The sequence below is a fragment of the Lonchura striata genome, chromosome 9 (genome assembly GCF_046129695.1).
Source record: "Lonchura striata isolate bLonStr1 chromosome 9, bLonStr1.mat, whole genome shotgun sequence".
In the NCBI taxonomy this organism is placed as follows: Eukaryota; Metazoa; Chordata; class Aves; order Passeriformes; family Estrildidae; genus Lonchura; species Lonchura striata.
In genome coordinates this window covers 24,964,055-24,983,374 of record NC_134611.1, presented here as the reverse complement: position 1 = coordinate 24,983,374, position 19,320 = coordinate 24,964,055, and the positions used below count along the sequence as shown (strand labels likewise).

The window sequence follows — 19,320 nt, the reverse complement described above, 5'->3', positions numbered from 1 at the left end:
GAAAAGTCATCTATTCTTTTCCTTCTAACACCCATTTAACCTCAGTGATTAAAGGCAAGCAGTTAACAACCTTGTTTTATCAGGGATGCTATTCACTGAAGGACTGATGAAAAACAAATTAGAAATGCCAGTACATTCCTTTAAAAGGACAGTCATTTTCAGGCAAACCTGAGCTATTTCATCAGTGGAGGACACAGAAATAATCCAGACTCTTTTCATACAAGCAGTGATTGCTAAACTCACTGCCATGTGCCACTTACTCACTAGCCTGAGTCAATGGCTTTTTTCAGGGCTTCTTCCAGCCCTCGTTCTTCACAGCCAACAATACCATTCAACTCTTTTCCTCCTTAGCCTCTTACTGTATATCTTTATAATTTCATTTGCCTCTCCTTACTATCCCCTGGTTTTGCTTTATTTAGTTTAATGTTTGGAATGTCCCCATTATTTACAAATGGGCTTATTAAATGAAGTAATTGCTGCAGCTTCCTAGATGCAATTAAAAAAGAAATTCATCTCTTTCACAGAAATATCTCCACATCACAAGAGCAGCTTGTTCTGAACCTTTTGTTTATCCTGGATCCCTGCACCTGCTGTCCTGTGCCTGACAGCAACAGCCTAAGAAAGACCAGATTGAATAAGACAATCACAAAGTGAAATTCCTCAGTATATCCTCTGGCAAATTTAAAGCCCAGAATCCTTTCACATCAGCAGTAACATTTATCCTTATTAGCCCTATAAATACATGTCTTATGTTGAGGATTTTTCCCCATATAACAATTTAGAGCATGTCATTACTGAGTGGCATCTTGAATGCTAAAGGTCCTTTCGTTCTGATTTGACAGCTGCAGGTTTCACCTGTCACTTCACACACTGAACAGGAAACAACCCTTCAGTCTGAACACTAACAGAGCTTTTGAGACTTCCATCACACACTCCACCATCATCTTTTTTCACCCTTGATTAAGGATGCTGGTCTAGCCTTTCTTGGAATGAAGATTGTTCCATACCTTTGATTTTCCTTAGTAATTTCTGAATCTTGTCCCAATTTCCAGATTCAACCTTAAAAACCAATTGCTGGGCCCACATGTAGCATTAGATAAGTATTTTAATATGCATAATATGAAAATATGAACTTTCAAAATTATAATATACCTGAAATACAAAGTCTTTATTTATCCTGACAGAACTCTTGCCCATTCTTGATAATACGATTTTTGATCTAGAAAAAACGTAGCAGAGAAGATCCTTGGGGGAAAAAAAACCCCAAATATCTGAATATAACTTCCACTTACCCCTTCATAAGCTGTTTTGATCTACATATTGGTGCCAGATTTCCTATCATATAGCATTTTCATTATTTCACCTTTACAGTAACATTTGGCTTTGCTTTGCCTGATGGAAAAAGTGGATAAGGGATACAAAAAAAAACAGACTAAGACTTTTGAGTTATCAGCTATCAGGCTGAGCTAGTGATAGCACTTAGACCTGAAGCAGAGACATGGAAAAAGATTTAAGTGCTGAAGTTATCCAGAATTGTGAGCTGGTATTTCTTCAACTCTGTGCAATTAAAAAAAAATTCAACACAATGGATTTTATATACTACTGAAATAAATTATTTCAGTCCTTAAGGGTAAAACACTGATAACCGCTATTTTTTTCTGTACTTAACTACTTTCCAGCTTAAGGAATAGGAAAAAATTGCACCTACAATAGCTATAATATAGCTGTTAAAACAAACTTGTGTTCCTCTTGCCAAAGGTGTAAGAAATATATATAATTTTAGTGAAAATTTTCAGTACCAATTCCAAAGTATACATCTTTAGTAAGAAAACACTGAACATAGCATTTCTTTGGTAAGTACTTTTACTCCAGAGTTTTACTGTGATAGAGTTATAAACTAGAATTCACAAAAAAAAGACAGATATTTCTGCTACATTTAAGTGTGTGAGGTACATGGTATTTGATGAACCAATTGATTTAAAAGTGTTGCTTCTGTAGTCCAACTAAAAAAGTCAGTGTAGATTCAATTCCAAATTTAGGTGCATTTGAAAGCTACAGCCACTTATTCTCATCACATCCCATAAAATGTCCTGCAACATTTAGAATCATTACATCATGTCCTCCCCTTTCATTCCTCTCTGACGTAGGGAAAGAACTTGACCTTTTTCCACCTTCTAATTAAATCTGAATGAATTCTTCTAACAAAATCATTCTCTTAAAGTATTGATTAACCTGAAAGCAAAAAAAAACTAAAATAATGAAAAAAAATACTCATCATTGGGAAAATGTAAACAAAAGGACACTAGTAATCTATTCTTTTTCATAATAACATTTGTCTTGGATTCTACATACAACAAACTAACATTTCAAGACACATAAATACAACATCTTGTTAAAAGTTCTGTAATTTTAATTAATTTTTAAAGAGAAATCTAAACATAGCCAGTATTAGAGAATTCATACAATTTGATTTTTTATTCCCTTCAATGCAAATTTAAGTATTTCTTAGTATGTAACAAAAATTTTAAAAAGTAAATTCTTTTGAGTGCAGTAATTTTCTTTGCTTTGTGTTTTTCTTTTCCAAGTTACCAAGCCCTTTCAAAGACTGGGCTGCTTCCCTTTTTGTCCTTTCCCCATGCCTCCACTTCCTCAGAGATATGCTTAGCTTTGGAATTTCTGTATCACAGGCAATTAAAGTTCTGAAACAGACAGACTATGTAGACAATCATAAGGAATTTGCTAAGAAATTAACTTTTAAAAAAGTTTCAGTAATAATCTCTGTATATACTTAAATATAAAGTGTACTTCAGTGCACAGTTGACAGCATTTCTCCAAAGTTGTTTACTGTGATTGGAATGGCTCAATAATTCTGTGATTAACTATCTCCCTTACCCAGCACCATCTAAATAGCTTTTAGATTTTTCACAATTACACATTTTAAAAATTTTCAGCAAGTTATTTTTACAGAAAACCTTACAGTTTATGACACTGAATTTGTATTAAACATTTTTACCATAAACCCATATTTACAAGTTCGCTCTTGAAGTCCCTACCCAAGAGCCTAGGCCCTTTTTAATTCAGTCATTTTTAGAAATAAATGCCATTATAGAAAGTTTTCACTTTCTCAAAGAGAAACTTTTCAGCTTTCTCAAAGACAATTCCACTTTATATATAATTACAATAATTTTTAGCATAATTAGTTAGGAACAAACATGCCCTTTTGAAAAGTACTTGCAGTGTAATACTAAATAGAATCTAAGAAACAGATGTGTTTATCTCTTAATCTCTCTGTCTTCTACTCCCCCAAAAGCAGCAAATTTAAATTATAACATGACCTCCCATTAGGAAATATGTAGTATTGAAGTGCAGTATTTAGAAAAGTCAGTTAGAATATGTACATACTGTTTGTGTTTTTTAATGTATCATAAACATCACCATATCTATTCATCCTTAATGCAGACCATATCCTTGGGTTTGCTAAGGCTCTTCACTTCCTCTAGTAGTTTTCTAGGTGTCAAAATATGAGTAGAACCTGACAAAAGAACATAAGCATGAACTATATCAGTCAAATTCTGACTTTCAGACATTCTCTCTTTAAAACATCAGTTACATGCCAGTGTTTTTTCCTGCACCTGAAAAACTGACGAGTGCAACATTTCCAAGTGTTTTCACATAAAGCACTGTTGCCACAGGCCCCCTGCCGGGTAATCATTAGCATTGACCCTATGATTGCAGAAGGCTGATTAATTGCTTATTATATCATCTTCTACTGTGTCATACTAAATATTACACTAACAAGAGCTATCACTAGCTAGAAAAACCCACGACTCTCTCTTGAGAGTCCTGACACAGCTGTGGATCCAATTGGTCAATGAATCCAAAGCACCATCACCAGTGTCCAATCAAGCAATCACCTCAGGTAAACAATCTCCAAACACATTCCACATGGGCACAAACACAGGAACAGCAAATGAGATAACAACTGTTTTGATTCTCTTTTCTCTGCTTCTCTCACAGCCTTCTCTGGGAAAATGCCTGGGAGAGTCTGTGCCTGCTCTCTGTGGCCAGAGAGGTGCTGCCATAAAGCACCATCATGTGAGTGTCACCATTAGGTAGGCAATGTCCCTCTTCCCACATTCAGGCATCCAGATCAGGACTCATACTTTGAACACAAGTTTCAAGTCCTGCTCTGCCCTGTTTGAAAGGCAGAACTGAACCTGGGCAATTGTCCCAACCTGCAAGAAACCTGCCATTCTGTGAAAGGGTGAGTTAATAAGAGGCTTTACCCTAGAATCAATAAACTACCTGGATTCAAGATTATCACAAACAGTAGTGTTCCACAGAAATGCTACTGGCTTTTACTGACTAACATTTCCTTGAAAAAACAAAATTCAAGTCTGGAGCAGCTAAGAAAATTCTTATTATTCTTCAATGCACAACAATCTCTTTTGTTCTCACAGAGAGTGACTATAACTTCTGCCACAAAGAGTCACCCTGCAGTTCTGAAGGCAACAAGTAGTGTCACTCTGAATGGGCTAATATGCCTGGAGTTCTGAATCAGGAACACAGACAAATGTTAATTTTTCAGTAATCCATGTGGAAATTTGTCAACTATCACCTTCCCTCAAAAACCAGGATTATAAACAAAACTACAAGAATCATCTCTAAACAAAAAGGAAGATGGGGCTGTGGTGAGTGCCAGATACCCCAGTGAAAGAGTCACCTACACTAAATATGGTGTTGTAAACAAGTTTCAGATGAAGAAATAATCTGGTTAAACTACATTCCTGTTGTCTTGATCTTTCCATTACTACTCAGAACTAGAACCAGCATTAAACTTACCTCAACCATCACCACTGAAACCAGCAAATAAAAAATAAACCAAAACAAAACCAACCACACTCAAACACACCTACAACACCCCTGAATATTTTGAAGGTAACAGACTCTAGATTTCAGAATCAAGGTCGGCATTGTTTTAGGGAAGAGTATTTATTTAAAATCATGGTAGATGGTAGATAGATTTAATCTGAATCTCAAGACTAAATTTAAATGCCAGATGTAGACCTCTCAAGCAATTTAGAATGCTTTAGATGACCCAGCACCCAGCCATCACCTGGACCTGCAGATGGACACAGGTGTGTGGTAAGGTTTTTTATCTGTTCCTGCATATTATATATACATACAAGTTTTAGCACCTATTTCCTGTAGTGCTATTTAAAATTCATTTGAAGCACAGCAGCTGATGGAACAAGCATTTAATACCTCTAAATTGCTGAGAGATCATTACACCAGCTGCCTATTGCCAAATCTTAAGCAGAGGAGTTTTCAGGACCGAAGCAGTTAATCATTGTGTGGTTTATGTAAAGCCTCCAAGTAGCTACAATAAAACTAGAAAATATTGCAAAGTCAACTGAACTACACTGAAAAAGTGTTTTGGGGTTTATGTTTAGTGTTTTGGGTGGAATTTTGATTAGGATTGTTGGGTTTTATTAATTCTTATCTTCCCTCCAATGTGAGAAATTTAGCACTAGTCTGCCAGCTTTCCTACTTCCAAAAGCAATGAGAGAAGCAAGTACCACTGAAGGGAAAACAGAAGTTTGTGAAGAAACTGCAATACAAAGAAATAGAGGTCTCTTGAAATCCTGTTTGCTACACGCTGACGTCTCTGACATAATTCTTCTGTAGAGCACCTTCTTGTCCTTGATGTGGCAAAAAAATCCCTTCAGACACCAAACACTTGAGATAACTGGCAAAGATGCTTTTAAGTGCATAGTTTTAAAAAATACACTGGCTATAGTATTAGTGTGGTGAAGCAACAGAGGGAAACCAAGCAAAATGATTGCTACATTTTCCAGAACCACCTGGAGTACAGCACCCAGCCCGCCCTTTCCCGTGGCAAGCTTACCAATAACAACTTCACAGGACTTGTAGGCCTCGGTGACCTCGTAAGCGCTGCGCATCTCCGAGTACGTGACCCCTCCAATCACAAACACAATCAGCCTTGCTCCACTCCTGCGCTCCTCTCTGCAACTCGCTCTAGGCTTCTGGCGTGCACTGCAAAAGATTTCATAAGGTGACATTTATACAGCTTGCCTGATTAATTTTTGGTTAGAATTATACAGTCAACAAGCAGTAGCAATTTCTGTCATTCAGTTCATGGCTTGATTATAATTTCAGTAGAAGTATTTAGATCAATTGATAACTTGTTTTTATTAAATTTTGTAAATTATCACATTACTCAAACTGTTTAGGTACCACCAGGGGAAAAACAAACACAAAACAAAAACCTTGTTGCACACACAGCTAACATGCCAAGGATTCCTGACAAGCAGCTTAACTCGGCATGCTCCCAATTCCAGTGGCATTTTTCATGAGAGGTTCATTTGAAAAAGCTGGAGTCTTAGGTTTTTCAATCTCTGAACATGAACAGAATCTCTAAAGAAAACATTTGTCTGTTATCAAATCAGATCCAGATACCTAGGAAAAACAAAAGCAGCCTGAAGTACTTAGAAGTCTAATACACAGGTAGTAATTGCAGACACAGGTTAAGTCACCTGCTGTCTTGCTCTCCCTGCTACACTGCCTTCAAGATTCCCACATTTCACCAGCCCATAAGACAAAGATCAAGTTCCAGCATGCAGTGACTTGCTCTGATCATCCTAGTGCATATCCAGGAATAGAAGGATACACCACAAATAGTTTAATTAGAAGTGGATGTAAAAAACCTATTCTCCTAAGGCTGTGTATCTCTACTTTTTGTTTTTTATTTAGAAAGGTACAAATTCCAATTCAAGTGTGTCTTCCACATTTAGGGTATGTTTAATGTTTTCTTCCCTGAATTCCAGCATCTGATTAGTGCAGTGAGCATTCCTGAGAGAGGAACACTCTTAGTTAGCATTCCTGCGATAGAAACATTCTTGGGAGTCTTGATTCATTTGTCTCCCTTTTTAAATAACACTACAAAAAGCAATACAGCTCTCAAATGGGCATGTATTGGTCATGAGGTTCATGAGCTAGTGGAATTAAAAAGAGAAAGAAGGAACAGTACAGGTGAGTTAAAAAAAAAATCCAAAAAAATCACATCTCAGTGATAATCATTAAATATGCAAGTACACACTTCACATTCATTACCAGATAATTAATTTCAAGACCTCCAGCTGCCCTGGCTTGCCTAAACCACTCCCTGGCAACAGGGGTCAAATGCCTAACAGGCCAGTATTTCCTAATGAGAGAGCCTATAGAAAATGAATTTAATTTCCTGATGTAATTGACCAAAATAATGCCACCACCACTAACATAGCAGAGATAACTTCCAGAAGTAAAACATACTTTTTCACCTAAGTCACAGTACTGAACATTCATTCCTGAAACTACTTCACTCTAATAAGCTCAATGGTTTAAACTTCTCATTCTGGGAATATGAAATGTTATTTCTAACCTTGAAGTAAAATGGAGATACTACTAACAAAAAAGTTATATATTACTAAGAATTATTAAAATAACAACCAAGTTGAGCATGTTTTAGATTAAATAAAAACATAGGCTTGGCACATTAACATTACCTTACATGTGTTATTTCACTGTTCAGTAAGCACACTTCTATAAGGCTTTAGAAAATAAATGACAGAAATACTGAGATCTGGGTAAATTATGTTTCAGGAAATTAAAACATTTACCTTACTGCTCCTGAACCATTCCAGGTGGGAGGACAGCGGGAACAATAAGGCCAGTCTTTTGAATCTAATTTGTTTTCTATAGCATCCTGAAGTGCAAAATACACACTTTAAAAAAGCATACAGACCTTAACCCCACCAAGTTTCAGCTTTCAGAAAGGATGTCTAACTGGCATTTCATGCCAAGATATGCAGCCCAACAAATATGTTTTTATAAACATATACTGATTTAACTAACAGATTTTCAGGTTTCACTAGCAGTTTTTCATCTGTAATAACCCTAATGTATTTAATTTCTATATGGCAATGTATGAGAGAAGTCAGAGTTCCCTAAAAACATAAATGAACATTAGAAAGCCACCAAGAATCTATGAATGAGAGCACTGGGTCAGACTAACACTTCAGTAAACTCACTATCCTGTATGATACCAGTCACTGACTGATGCTTAGGAGGAGGTTTAAGAACAATGAAACTACACTTCCGGCAAATAACACCTTCCAAGCTCTACCACACACCAGTTTAGATTGGAATTGCAGTTTAAAGACCCGTTGGAGTTAAAACCAAGAAGATACAGATCTCTAAATTATACCAAACAGTGCCAACCCCAGGACAAGCTGTTCTAAAACACTTACTGCTTTCACTTTCATTTGCTTCACCTTTAAAATGACCTCTAATAAGGAGTATTACTAACAGCAGTTTAATGCTCTATATTTGAGAGACTAGAAGTGACCACTTTGTCCACCAGATGTATTTAACAAAATTAACTCAAAATACTACGGAATTCAAAAGATGGGCTACAACTGCTCAGTCAAGTAAATTTCTGCACTGCACCCATGAATTAATTAGTTGGTGGAATTTACCTCCATAACATCTTTGATAACAGGAGTCCACCTGGAAAGCTGAAAGGTTTCTTCTTTAGAACGGTCCCTTCTTACGTATTTATGCTGCTGAGCGACAAACTGAAAATATATTCAAAATATGGCTGTATTATTTAGTGTTTGGATTTTTGAAACTTACTAGCAGTCACTAGCATAAGGAGGGGGATAAGTATGAGATTTTAAAGAAATAATAAAAATTATAAAGAACAATAATGAATACCTCTACAATTCAGGATACACTAGAAATACTAACTTCAGAGACAAGGAACTGAGTAAGTTGGCAGTTTCCAAAATCAACTAGCTCAAGCCACCACCTGATAATTGCAGAAGGAACATTACGGATATCTTACTTTAAACAACTAACCTGAATAATTTTCCAAGGATTTACCACTTAAACACATTACAAAAAAAAAAAATAAAAATGATTCCAGCAATTATCTGCTTCCAAACCCAGACCTGGATAATATTGCTAAGAGTCGCCAAAAGAGGTGTAGGTCCTTGGACAGTAGGAAATTACAAAATAAATAAATACATTCTTACTGAAGAGATAACAGGAACATCAAGGTATTTCCAATTTTTTATCATATCACTATCACTTTCTATGTGTACATTCTGGATCAGCTTGTCCAAGTTCTCCTGGGTAGTTCCTTCAATATATGGAAAACAGACAACAATTACCAATGACTGTAAGACCAGTTTTGTGTCACACATTCTTCTCAACAACAAATTTTTCTCCACGGTCTTAATTTTCAGGTTGCCACAGACATGGAGCTCCCCCTTTAACAGCTTCAATACCATGTGAAAATAACAGAACAAACGATTGCACACTTGCAAGAACAAGAATGATATGAAAACACCATGAATCTACATATTATGTATTAATCTACACTTGAATTACATCTCCTAACTCCTTGCCAGTAGGATCTTTGCTACTAATCTGAGAGAAAACACAAAGGATGGACAGGATTTCTTTCAAACCCAGCTATCAACTCCAATGCAGAGACTTAGGATAACTAAAACCACTGTACTGTCCTAAAACTTGAGTTCAAGCTCATAGCACCGAGGAAAAAAAGTAGGGCAATTTGTCATACCATTTGTGCTGAAGATATATAGGAGAATAGCTCTGATTTTGTCATAGCTGTCGTGACTTTTGTTGAGTAGAACTGGAAGGAGGACCCTCATAGAGTCTTTTACTTTTTCACCTTCTGCATCAGTTCCAAGAGCCAAGTCCTAAATTAATTAAAAATAAAAACAGACACCATGGTTAAAATCATTGAACTAATTTAAGTCAACATTGTCCTGTGTGTTTTGAAAGGCATTTTTATGAAACCACAGGTTTCAGGAAACAATCAAGTTGCATCAATTTAAACTCAGTATGACAAGTCTGACATTTATTTCAATAGTTACAGCATTATAATAACACTACATAACCCTCAAACACAAAAATGTGATATCTAGAATTCTTAGAAATGTAAATTATAGTCACAATGTAATGCCTCACCCTAAAAGGTACTTTTCCCAGACATTTAAAAAGGGCTTCCCTCTGCACAACATATTAAAGCAACCTCATAGGAATTTTGAGCCGTGAAAGCAAAGGTGATCCTTAAATTAGACAGATTTCAAGACAAAAAAGCCTCCAAAATTCTTAGGAACACCTCCTTATTGGGAGATTAAGAGCCTTGTATATTACATTTAATTTTAATACTACCACCTCAAAAACTGATCACAAAATAAAGGCAAGAGATATAGTAAATTAGTCAGTTAAAACAAGCTTCTATTCCTGCAAATAAAAAAGTGGCACTTGGAATACTTGCAAAGCTGCTCTTTGGCTTGTGGCTTTTTTAAACATACCTGTTCAGTTTTACAGAGCCTTTCTACATTAGATTTGAACTTGCTCATGCAATCTTCTGCTATGTTAAGATGAAGAACTTGCTGTAAAACAGAATAAAAAAAAGAAAAAATCACAAGCTGTCATAGCTTGACTTTTTTCCTAGCATATCCATCATTTTTACTGGTTACAAAAGTCAATCCTTTGGTACCATCACACATTTTCTATGTTTTCCCCTTCACTTAGAGACCGACCTCCTTAATACTTTGTAAAACATTAAACAGTTCAATCCTCAAAGCACACAAACTATTTCATTCTTTTACATAGTAAAATGAAACACATGGAAACTAGTTTTCTTCTCTAAATTTTACAGTAGGCAAAAACATGAATTTGGAGAACAGCTATACAGAACACTACAAGAAAATGATAGACTAAAACTAGATTTCAACAAAAAGTTAAAATGCACAGAATTATTTACTGCAAAATTTTGATTACAAAAGACACCTTACCTTACTAATCTCTTTACGATAGAGTGGCATCTTCTTCATCAACTGGGACAGAGCAGATATGGACAACTGGAAAGAAATGACACAAGTTGAAAATCTGTTCCCCCTATAAATGACATTATTATTTCTCTTCCTGTTGCAGCTTGCTTCCCCCACAACCCCTGAAAATTGCAGTTGAGAAAAGTCTTAATTTCCATGAGTTACATGGATCTGATCAGCTGAAAACAACTAAATTACTAGGAAAAACAATATCTCAACTTCAACAACTTACTTTTCCTTCTGCTGCTTTTGTTTTTGATGAAGCATCTTTCAAAAGCTTTGGTATTTCCCTGAAGAAAAGAGGAAAATAATGAAAGGCAACAGCACATGAGTTCTTAAATATTTTCTTAAAATCTTAAAAGAACTGTGCAACAAGAACTTCTGAATGAAAGCAAAAGCCTGAAATACAGGTCTATCTTCAGAAAAAAAAGAGTGATTTTCTACAAAGGAAATATTAAACATACTATTTGCAATATTTTCATAACGTCATTTGATGCAGCAGCTTGGTAGTACAGTATGCAAAATAATCCCTTCAGATTTAAAATATTTGAAAATACTTGCCAGGAAATGGCTTGATTTCCATTTACCTCAAGAACTGCATTAGTATAACTGCATAGCTGGGTACATACTGTACTTCTGAAGCATAATTTCTTCCTGGCATTGATTAGTTAACTGAATCCAATCTTGTTAGCAAACCATGTACATTACTGCCCGTACTCCCACTGAACATCTCCAACGCCCTCCCTCCCAAACAAACCAAGCAGTTGGCTTTGTTATTTATGCACATACTCTAGCACATCTGCGATATGTTTGTGCCGCATCTTCACCCACAGGTCGTCATCTTCCTCCAAAATTGCTTCCTTTTCCTTCCCACCAGAGCCGTCTGTTTTGTATCTTCCAAGAGAAAATTCAGATAATTATTTGGGGTTTGGGTTTCCCCCAGTTCTCATCCCTCATTACAGTACTATTTATAACAGTTTCATTAATATAAATTGTAACAACACTAATAGACAAAGATTTTAATTTATAAGCCAAGCTAGTGCCTGACAAAATATAATTTACAGAAGGATTTTACAGATTACATACATAGACACAGCAGATGAATTTTAGAAAGATTCTTCGGGGCAAGAGCTTCTGGACATTCTTTTAAACCAGCAGTAATTAGAGTTTTAAACATACATTTACGTGCACCTCAATTTCTCTTCAGTTTTGGTTTCAAACACAAACTGCACAAAATAATACACACTGCCATTGCCAAGTGCAGCTTTCTCTGTGTATTCTAAGATTTTATAACTAAAGGAAAATGAAGTTACATACACCAACAAAATGCTAAGCAGGACAAATTACTTCACATATAAAATAAACTGTTGCACAGCATTAAGAAGCAGCTATTATGTGATATAAACAGCAATAAACCTAAAACAAGACCACAGTCATGCCACATAATATTTTCATATTTACAGAAACTCACACAGTGCAGATTGCCAGAAAGCAAAAGAATGAAAAAAAATTACAAGATTAATGATGAAAGTCAGATCACGACTACCTAGAAAACATATTCTTCTACATCTTCATACCCATCAATCAAAGCCAGACTCATAGAGTCCACACTTTCTATTAAAATCTTCACTCAGTGCTTCTAACTGAAGATACACATTCCTCATTTCTTGGCTAAACAATGAGGCCATCAGGTCTCTTTTGCTGTAGTGGGTCATCAGAAAGCAAAGTCCTACCAAAACCATTGTTGACAAAACAATCAGACAGTAAAGCACAGAACTTATGCAAATTAAATTATACTACTCCAAAACAGTGCTTATAAACTGAGCATGACTGATTTAAATGTGTATTCACAATAAAACATGTACATTCTAACAACTACACTAATTAAATTACTGGAGCTATAAAAGTGAGCATACCTGAGAATCTAGCTTTTTTTCAGTATTCACTTAGTGGTATTGCTTGTCTTGTTATGCCAAAAAAATTGAGAATACGAAAGAAAATCTAGAGAATCTCAATGTGTACTCCTAAGGCTGTGCTTCAGGAGTAGTACAAGGTTCTTAGGTTTTAAAAAACTTGATTTGTTGGACTCAAAACTTAGCAAAAATGCCAATTAGATCGTACCTAATCTCAACTAAGGGAGGAAGTCAAGAAAATGATGAAGCTAAAAATCCAAGAGGAAAGACTAACAAAAAGTGAAGCAACTATTATGCAATGTAAGCAGTTAACATTACCATGGTGCAATTGAGCTAAACAATTTCAGGGATTTTATAATCAAGAATGAACTATTTAGGTGGGTTTTTTTTAAGTACTTGCTTGTAAGTATCATTTTCAATGGGTAGTAGATCATATGCCATTGCCTGGAAGGTGAGCTCATGGAGTACAGTTGATACTGGGTCAAAACCACGATCAATTATTATTAGTTGGGAGTGGGTTTTAGCCTAGAAAGCCATCAAACAAACACAAAGTTAAGACATACAGGAGAAAGTTAATGCATGTTAAATCTATTTACATTTAGTCACAGCACTGTAGATATTTTTAGAAAAATAACTGAAAAACACTGCACTAGGGTCCAAGCATTTGTTTGAATGATTTAATTATATACAATATTTTTAAAGGCTAAGTTTAAGGCAATGCTCTTAGCCCAATGGAATACATTCAGAAACCTGAATTTCATTAGTCTAATGAAAAAAAAGTGTAAAAGAAAAACAAACAAAACCCCAAAAATGCTGCCCGGAGATGTAATAGACAACTATTGTTTGTATTGCAGATCAGATAGTGCTGCAATAGAGGAAAAGACCTCCAAATATTCAACTGAAAGTTTCATTTTGGGATTTAATGAAGTGGCAGTGGCAGCAGGAATACTTATTTCTGTAGCAAAGTGCAAAGTCAAAATCAGAATGGGTTACCCCAGAGTTTTCTGTTTAAGTAGCTGCCCTAATCAGGCCTTATTTGTAGTGACAAATCAAACGGTTATTTATGTGAAGAGCCGTATCATTGTGGACAATAAGTCCCTTCAGGGGAAACATTTCAATTCTGCAGTAAGCCCCTTCTACATATGGCCTTATGGAAAGTGATATTAAAACAACATTTATCCACTGGTCTTCAGGTTTGTAGCATCCTCCTACATTATCACAGGACTAATTTTTCAAATAAAATCAGTTTGATCACACAAATACATCTTTACTTAAACAGTATTACCTCTACACTGCTTTCATACACAAAAACAACTAAATGGCAACTAGTTGCCTTTATTATCAAAGAAGATCTATATTTGTAGAGCTTAATTGTTGAAGAATATTTCAAAGATTTTTTTTTCCCCAGACATACAAAAAAAGTTAAAAAAAGAAATCAAACATTTTAGTTCACTGTCTACCTTTATTTGGCTTCTCTCATCTGTTTTGTAGTAGTTTTCAAGACTTTTTTCAACAAGCTGTGCAAGTTTGCTGGCTCTATCAGATGGTCCACTAGGAAAAAAAGAAGCATGCAAAAATAACTTGCATTTCTTCATCAGTACACTAAAATACTACCTTTAAAACAGAAAACTCTCTAGATTGATCCTCTGCTTTCATGAGTTTCTGAACTCTATCCTAAGTAGTTTCAATATATTTCCACTTTTACATTATGATTTCACTCTTTGAATGCTTCAGGTATTTTACACAGCAGAAACAGCTTCAGCCAAAAGACTGGCATTAGCTGGCACATGGCCCAGCACCTAAAATTTCACTCAGAGGTGGGAAACAAGAAAGAAAAAGAGAAAGAACAGAAAAAAACAGTCAAGCAACTATTTGTTACCTTGGCAGAGAATAAGACACCACTTCACATTACACCACAGAATGCAGTCCTTGAATAAAATTTCAGAAGTCTACTTTGACTTCAAAGATAAATCCCTTTCAAAGCTCAAAAGAGGCATTCTTCTCGATATCTCTACTACAAGAAATCCTGATCCCATGTGCCACAACAATTTCTGAATTCCTTGGTGCCAAGCAGAGCTGCAAATGGCTGAACAGCAGCGGTTCTGTTAGAGGATTATGCATGTGCCATACAAGAATTCACCATATCAGTGTCACCCTACTGACCAGAGATGGAACAAACCATTCAGAACAAGACAGGGTATAGCAAGTACTGTTACATGCACATACACAGAGTAACACTGCTCTACCTACACTTCACAAATTCCTATCATTCCATATTTCAGACTTGTGGATTAAAAACTATTAATCCACAACCACAAGAAAAAAAAAAAATCAAACTCTGCTGCAGCCTCAAGCTATAACCAAATAATGAGGCAAGCACTATAAATGAAAGCAATTACTATAAAACACTAATTTTGCCCCACCTTTTATATCGCACTCCTGGATTCTCATCTAACGTGGCACATAAGGTAACAATTTGTTCAGCCATGACTTGCAGTACAGCATCTTTGTCCTTTGTCTTTTCCAGAGTGGGACTGTAGCAGCGGTAGAATGCATCTGGGATGTTGAGAGTAAATACCTGCATAAAGCAAAAGCAAGCAAAAAAGGGCCTAACTTGCAGATTGCCAAAATACCTGGTAAAAAGTCCACTAATAATTTAAAACTATATGTTACAAGAAAAAGTCATACATAGGACACTTAAGTAAAAAAAAACAAGCAAACCCACACTTCATTCCTCTGTCCTGCTGAGCTCATCTTCTTGTTCTCAGACTTTCTCCCTATTACTCTTCTACATAAATGACTATTTTTCAAATTACTGAAGGAAGGACAGATGGAAGGAAGGAAATAAACACCCATCAGTGCCTTGTACAGAGCCATACAATGCAATGTCAGAATGATCGTAGAAGGTATCAAGGTTAAATTGGTTTAATATAAAAATTTACATATTGTATCTGCTTTTAATATGAAGAATTTACCTTAAATAGCTGAAATTCTTTAAATGCATTAAATCTTGATTAAAGCAGCTTAGTACTACAGAGATGAAAGGCTTTTTTAACAGTTTTGTAAATGGAATGCAAACATGGGTACAATCCCATTGTCAGTAAATGGATTTTCTCTAGTTTCAGATGGACTCTGTAACTACAGAGCCAAATAAGAATGTCCATCCAGATAAAGGCATTTGCTTCACTCGAGTAGATAATCACCTGGACTTTGACCAGAGCTCAGCCTGATTATTTACTCCTAGCATCCCAGGAAGCAGGAAGACCAGTTAACATTGTTCCTCTGCTAAGGATTCAAAAGGTTCTCACAACCCCAGGTACTGAGAATACAAAACTTAGTAAAAAGCCTTGGTACAGCAAGAAGAGTGCTGCTTATTTTCAACTACAGAAAAGTAGTCTTGATTTCTGCTTTCATGGTGAGCCCTCCAGAGAACCAGGACTGCAACATTTTCATAGGCTTTATTTGGTACAGAAAAGCAGCTTGGGCAGGGCTCCCAAAACCAGCTTGAAACACAACTTGTAAACATCAACCTCACTGGAAAGAAAACAAACGGGCCACAACACTCATTATCCTCTGATGGATTCTCAACCAAAATAATAAAGAACCCTTCATAATAAAAAGGAATGTGTCTTCAAACCAGGAAACTGCACCACAGTGAGGCAGGGCTATGTTCACCTGCCACTTGGTACACATAAGAGTTGTCCCCTTGATAGGGGGTAGGTTGATAATGTTTGACATGGGAAACATTTATGGTTAGCTCTGATTAGTTCTCCAGCTCCCAGAACTGGGCAGAGTTTGGAGGCTTCACTGTCTTAGTGAGTATCAGTGTGCCCTCTGTGTCTGATGAGGGACATGAGCAACTAATTACTTTTCAATACAACACCCACTGTGTGGCTGCACATGGAAAATATCCATTGGTTTCCACTGGTAGTATAGATGTTTAATTGAGAAAGCAGGATTTCCATGCTCTCCTCTCACTGAAAAGACTGGCAAGTTGTAGTAATTTTTGTCCTTTTGTTCTCCTTTCCCTCACCAAGTCCTACTTACTCCTATGTACCAGCTACCCAACCTATCAAAGTAAAACCTCAGTAGTAACAGTAGTACAAATCAGCAGTAACAAACTCTTACTAAAAACCAGCCAGACAACTTGCCTGGTCTTAGGGAAAAGACTCCTTCTTTAACCTCCCTATTGCAACTGACACCAAAGTCAGCTTTGGTGACCTCATCAAAGAGGTCAAGTGCAAAGAGTAAAACTTTGAGTATGAGAGCATTTGTTTTCATCTGAAAAGCATAAGGAAGCACTGGAAATGTGCCCAAATGGAAATATCTCGCACAGAGTTTGTCAGTCAAACTAATAGACAGCATTTGAAAATAATCCTTCAGACTATTGTCAAGGTTAAGAATTAAACTTACCTGAGACTCATAAGGGAAGAATGAAATGTTGATCTCCTTGCATTTCTTTATAGATTTTGCACATGAAGCCTTAATTTTATTGAAGAGGCTGTCAGGACAAACTAGTGGAAAAAAAAGAGACTCTAAGTATGAATAATTTGTACTATTCCAACTGTCAGATCACTTACAAGCATACAGTATTCAGAGCAGACAATTCTAAATTAAGACCCAATTAACCATAAAATACAAAAAAAAAAAAAATTATCTACTCTTCCTGAAGTGAAATAGATAATATAATCAATATTTTGTTTATGAGATCTTTTTCAGAAGCTCAGTTTATACTGGCTTTTTTGCAAGCAAAACGTTTGAACACTCATTAGCAGTCTGCAACTGTGAAAGATGTTGATTTTATCAAAGTAAAGATTTCTGCTATTTCTTGTCATGTAAGAGTGAAAAAAAATTTCCCAAGCTACAAAAATAAATCACACGTATATATCTAAGAGCAAAACACGGAGATATGGCATTTTATTATAGATCTCTAAGGTGTTCCACCACATTTCCAGGCTACATTGGATCCCAGTCTATAAATTGAGTTTAAGGAATACATCAATGACATGAATACTATACAAATTTGGAAGTGACAGAGTTATTTCTCTCAGGAGCTATTCCTCTCAACTGGAAAAGTTCTGGCAAGTATTCAAACTGAAAGCTTGCCCACTTGCAACCCAGGAGCAATACAGCAAGATAGGAGTACTTTTCCAGAACAATAACTGCTGCTTCAGCATGAAATTCAACAAGAAACCAAACATTTGGATAGTTATTTAATACTGCTTTGAGAACATCCAGGAGCAGATACACACAGTCCACAGACAGGCACACCTCAGTCTCTGCCTTCAGCAGCACATTTGGGTTTTTTGTTTTCCCCTCTTTACAGCCTTTTTAGTCATGCTGACTGACTGCAAGGCCATGTGCAATCACATTAACCCTGCTCCCAGTAATTGCCTATGCTACACAATTAATGTAATGTGTGCAAGGGCTAAGGAGGCCCCTTCTTTCAGGGAAGGGGAAAAGCTGGCTCAAAGGTCTGAAGGAACTACCTGAAGCAACTGATTACTAACACAGCTCTTGCAGAAAGTTCTCATGCAGTTACATTTTTAGTACTATTTTGTTTATGTTATAGTTATATAGAGATACATAGTTTGACTTGAATTGTCTTCCTCCACACTCCAATATAGGAGAAGACTGGAATACTTCAAAATAAAACTACATTACCTAAATTAAAAGCAGAGGTGGAGAACAATCAAGACTGGTAATTGTGAAAGAAATTATTATTGCACAGCCTGTCAACCCAGATTATTATGACTTAATGACTTGAGTCTCAAACCCTCTAGCAAAAAAGAGGACCCAAAATTTAATTTACTCAACTACAGACCAGAGTAGTGAGTAGCTTACTTATTTACCCGTACGAAGTTACCAAACTCCAAACCAAAAGCTTACTTACAGTCAGTGAAATACACGTATGCTGCTTTGTATCTGCTGGACGATTTATTGATGAAGTCATCAATCAGTCCATCTACAGACTTATGGGGGCAAGAAAAATAAGGGGAAAAAACCAAAACAACAGCATCATGCCAGTGTTTTGCCTTTCTACACATACCAGACAAAGCTTCTCCCTCCTCTCCTCCTGCTCTATTACCAAGTCCCACTTAGGAATAGTGCATTTCAACAAGGAAACACTGAAGTTTAAGATTTTTAATTCCAGATGAAGAATAACAAGCAGATGAAGAATAACTGATGGTCATTCATGCACCAAGCTCATTTCAGGTAGCACACACATCACAATATTTGCATCATTTTCCAGCTGTAACAGTGCTGAGAGTTTGTAGGAAGTAACATCAATCTCTTATTAGAGCCATTACTTTGAATTTTATTTTTCAATGTATTGCATCATTATGTGATACAACATGTTTTTCAGTGAGGTTGCAATTGCTAAGCAATGATACAGTACCTATATTGACCACAAGGTACACATTTGCAACATATTCCACAGTGGCACTACTTTGTCATTTCATCTTGGGGAAATCAGA

General features: G+C 36.1%; 1 protein-coding gene across 2 annotated transcripts in view; it reads right to left on the bottom strand.

Annotated features, from left to right (window-relative positions):
- Positions 1-19,320, bottom strand: part of STXBP3 (syntaxin binding protein 3) — a 46,062-nt gene that overhangs the window by 21,599 nt on the left and 5,143 nt on the right. Inside the window, exons 5-19 of one of the 2 annotated variants that reach the window (XM_077785486.1) lie at positions 18,735-18,813; positions 17,255-17,355; positions 15,265-15,419; positions 14,302-14,392; positions 13,242-13,366; positions 11,718-11,822; positions 11,161-11,218; positions 10,893-10,958; positions 10,407-10,487; positions 9,647-9,785; positions 9,096-9,202; positions 8,538-8,636; positions 7,680-7,765; positions 5,909-6,057; positions 3,403-3,532 (exon numbers count right to left, since the gene is read on the bottom strand). In XM_077785486.1, coding sequence (XP_077641612.1) covers positions 3,441-3,532; positions 5,909-6,057; positions 7,680-7,765; positions 8,538-8,636; positions 9,096-9,202; positions 9,647-9,785; positions 10,407-10,487; positions 10,893-10,958; positions 11,161-11,218; positions 11,718-11,822; positions 13,242-13,366; positions 14,302-14,392; positions 15,265-15,419; positions 17,255-17,355; positions 18,735-18,813 — 1,533 coding nt within the window. In that variant the 3' untranslated portion in view covers positions 3,403-3,440. Of the gene's footprint in view, positions 1-2,389; positions 3,533-5,908; positions 6,058-7,679; positions 7,766-8,537; positions 8,637-9,095; positions 9,203-9,646; positions 9,786-10,406; positions 10,488-10,892; positions 10,959-11,160; positions 11,219-11,717; positions 11,823-13,241; positions 13,367-14,301; positions 14,393-15,264; positions 15,420-17,254; positions 17,356-18,734; positions 18,814-19,320 lie in introns of those variants that run through there. The other variant, XM_021547093.3, reaches the window with a different exon arrangement.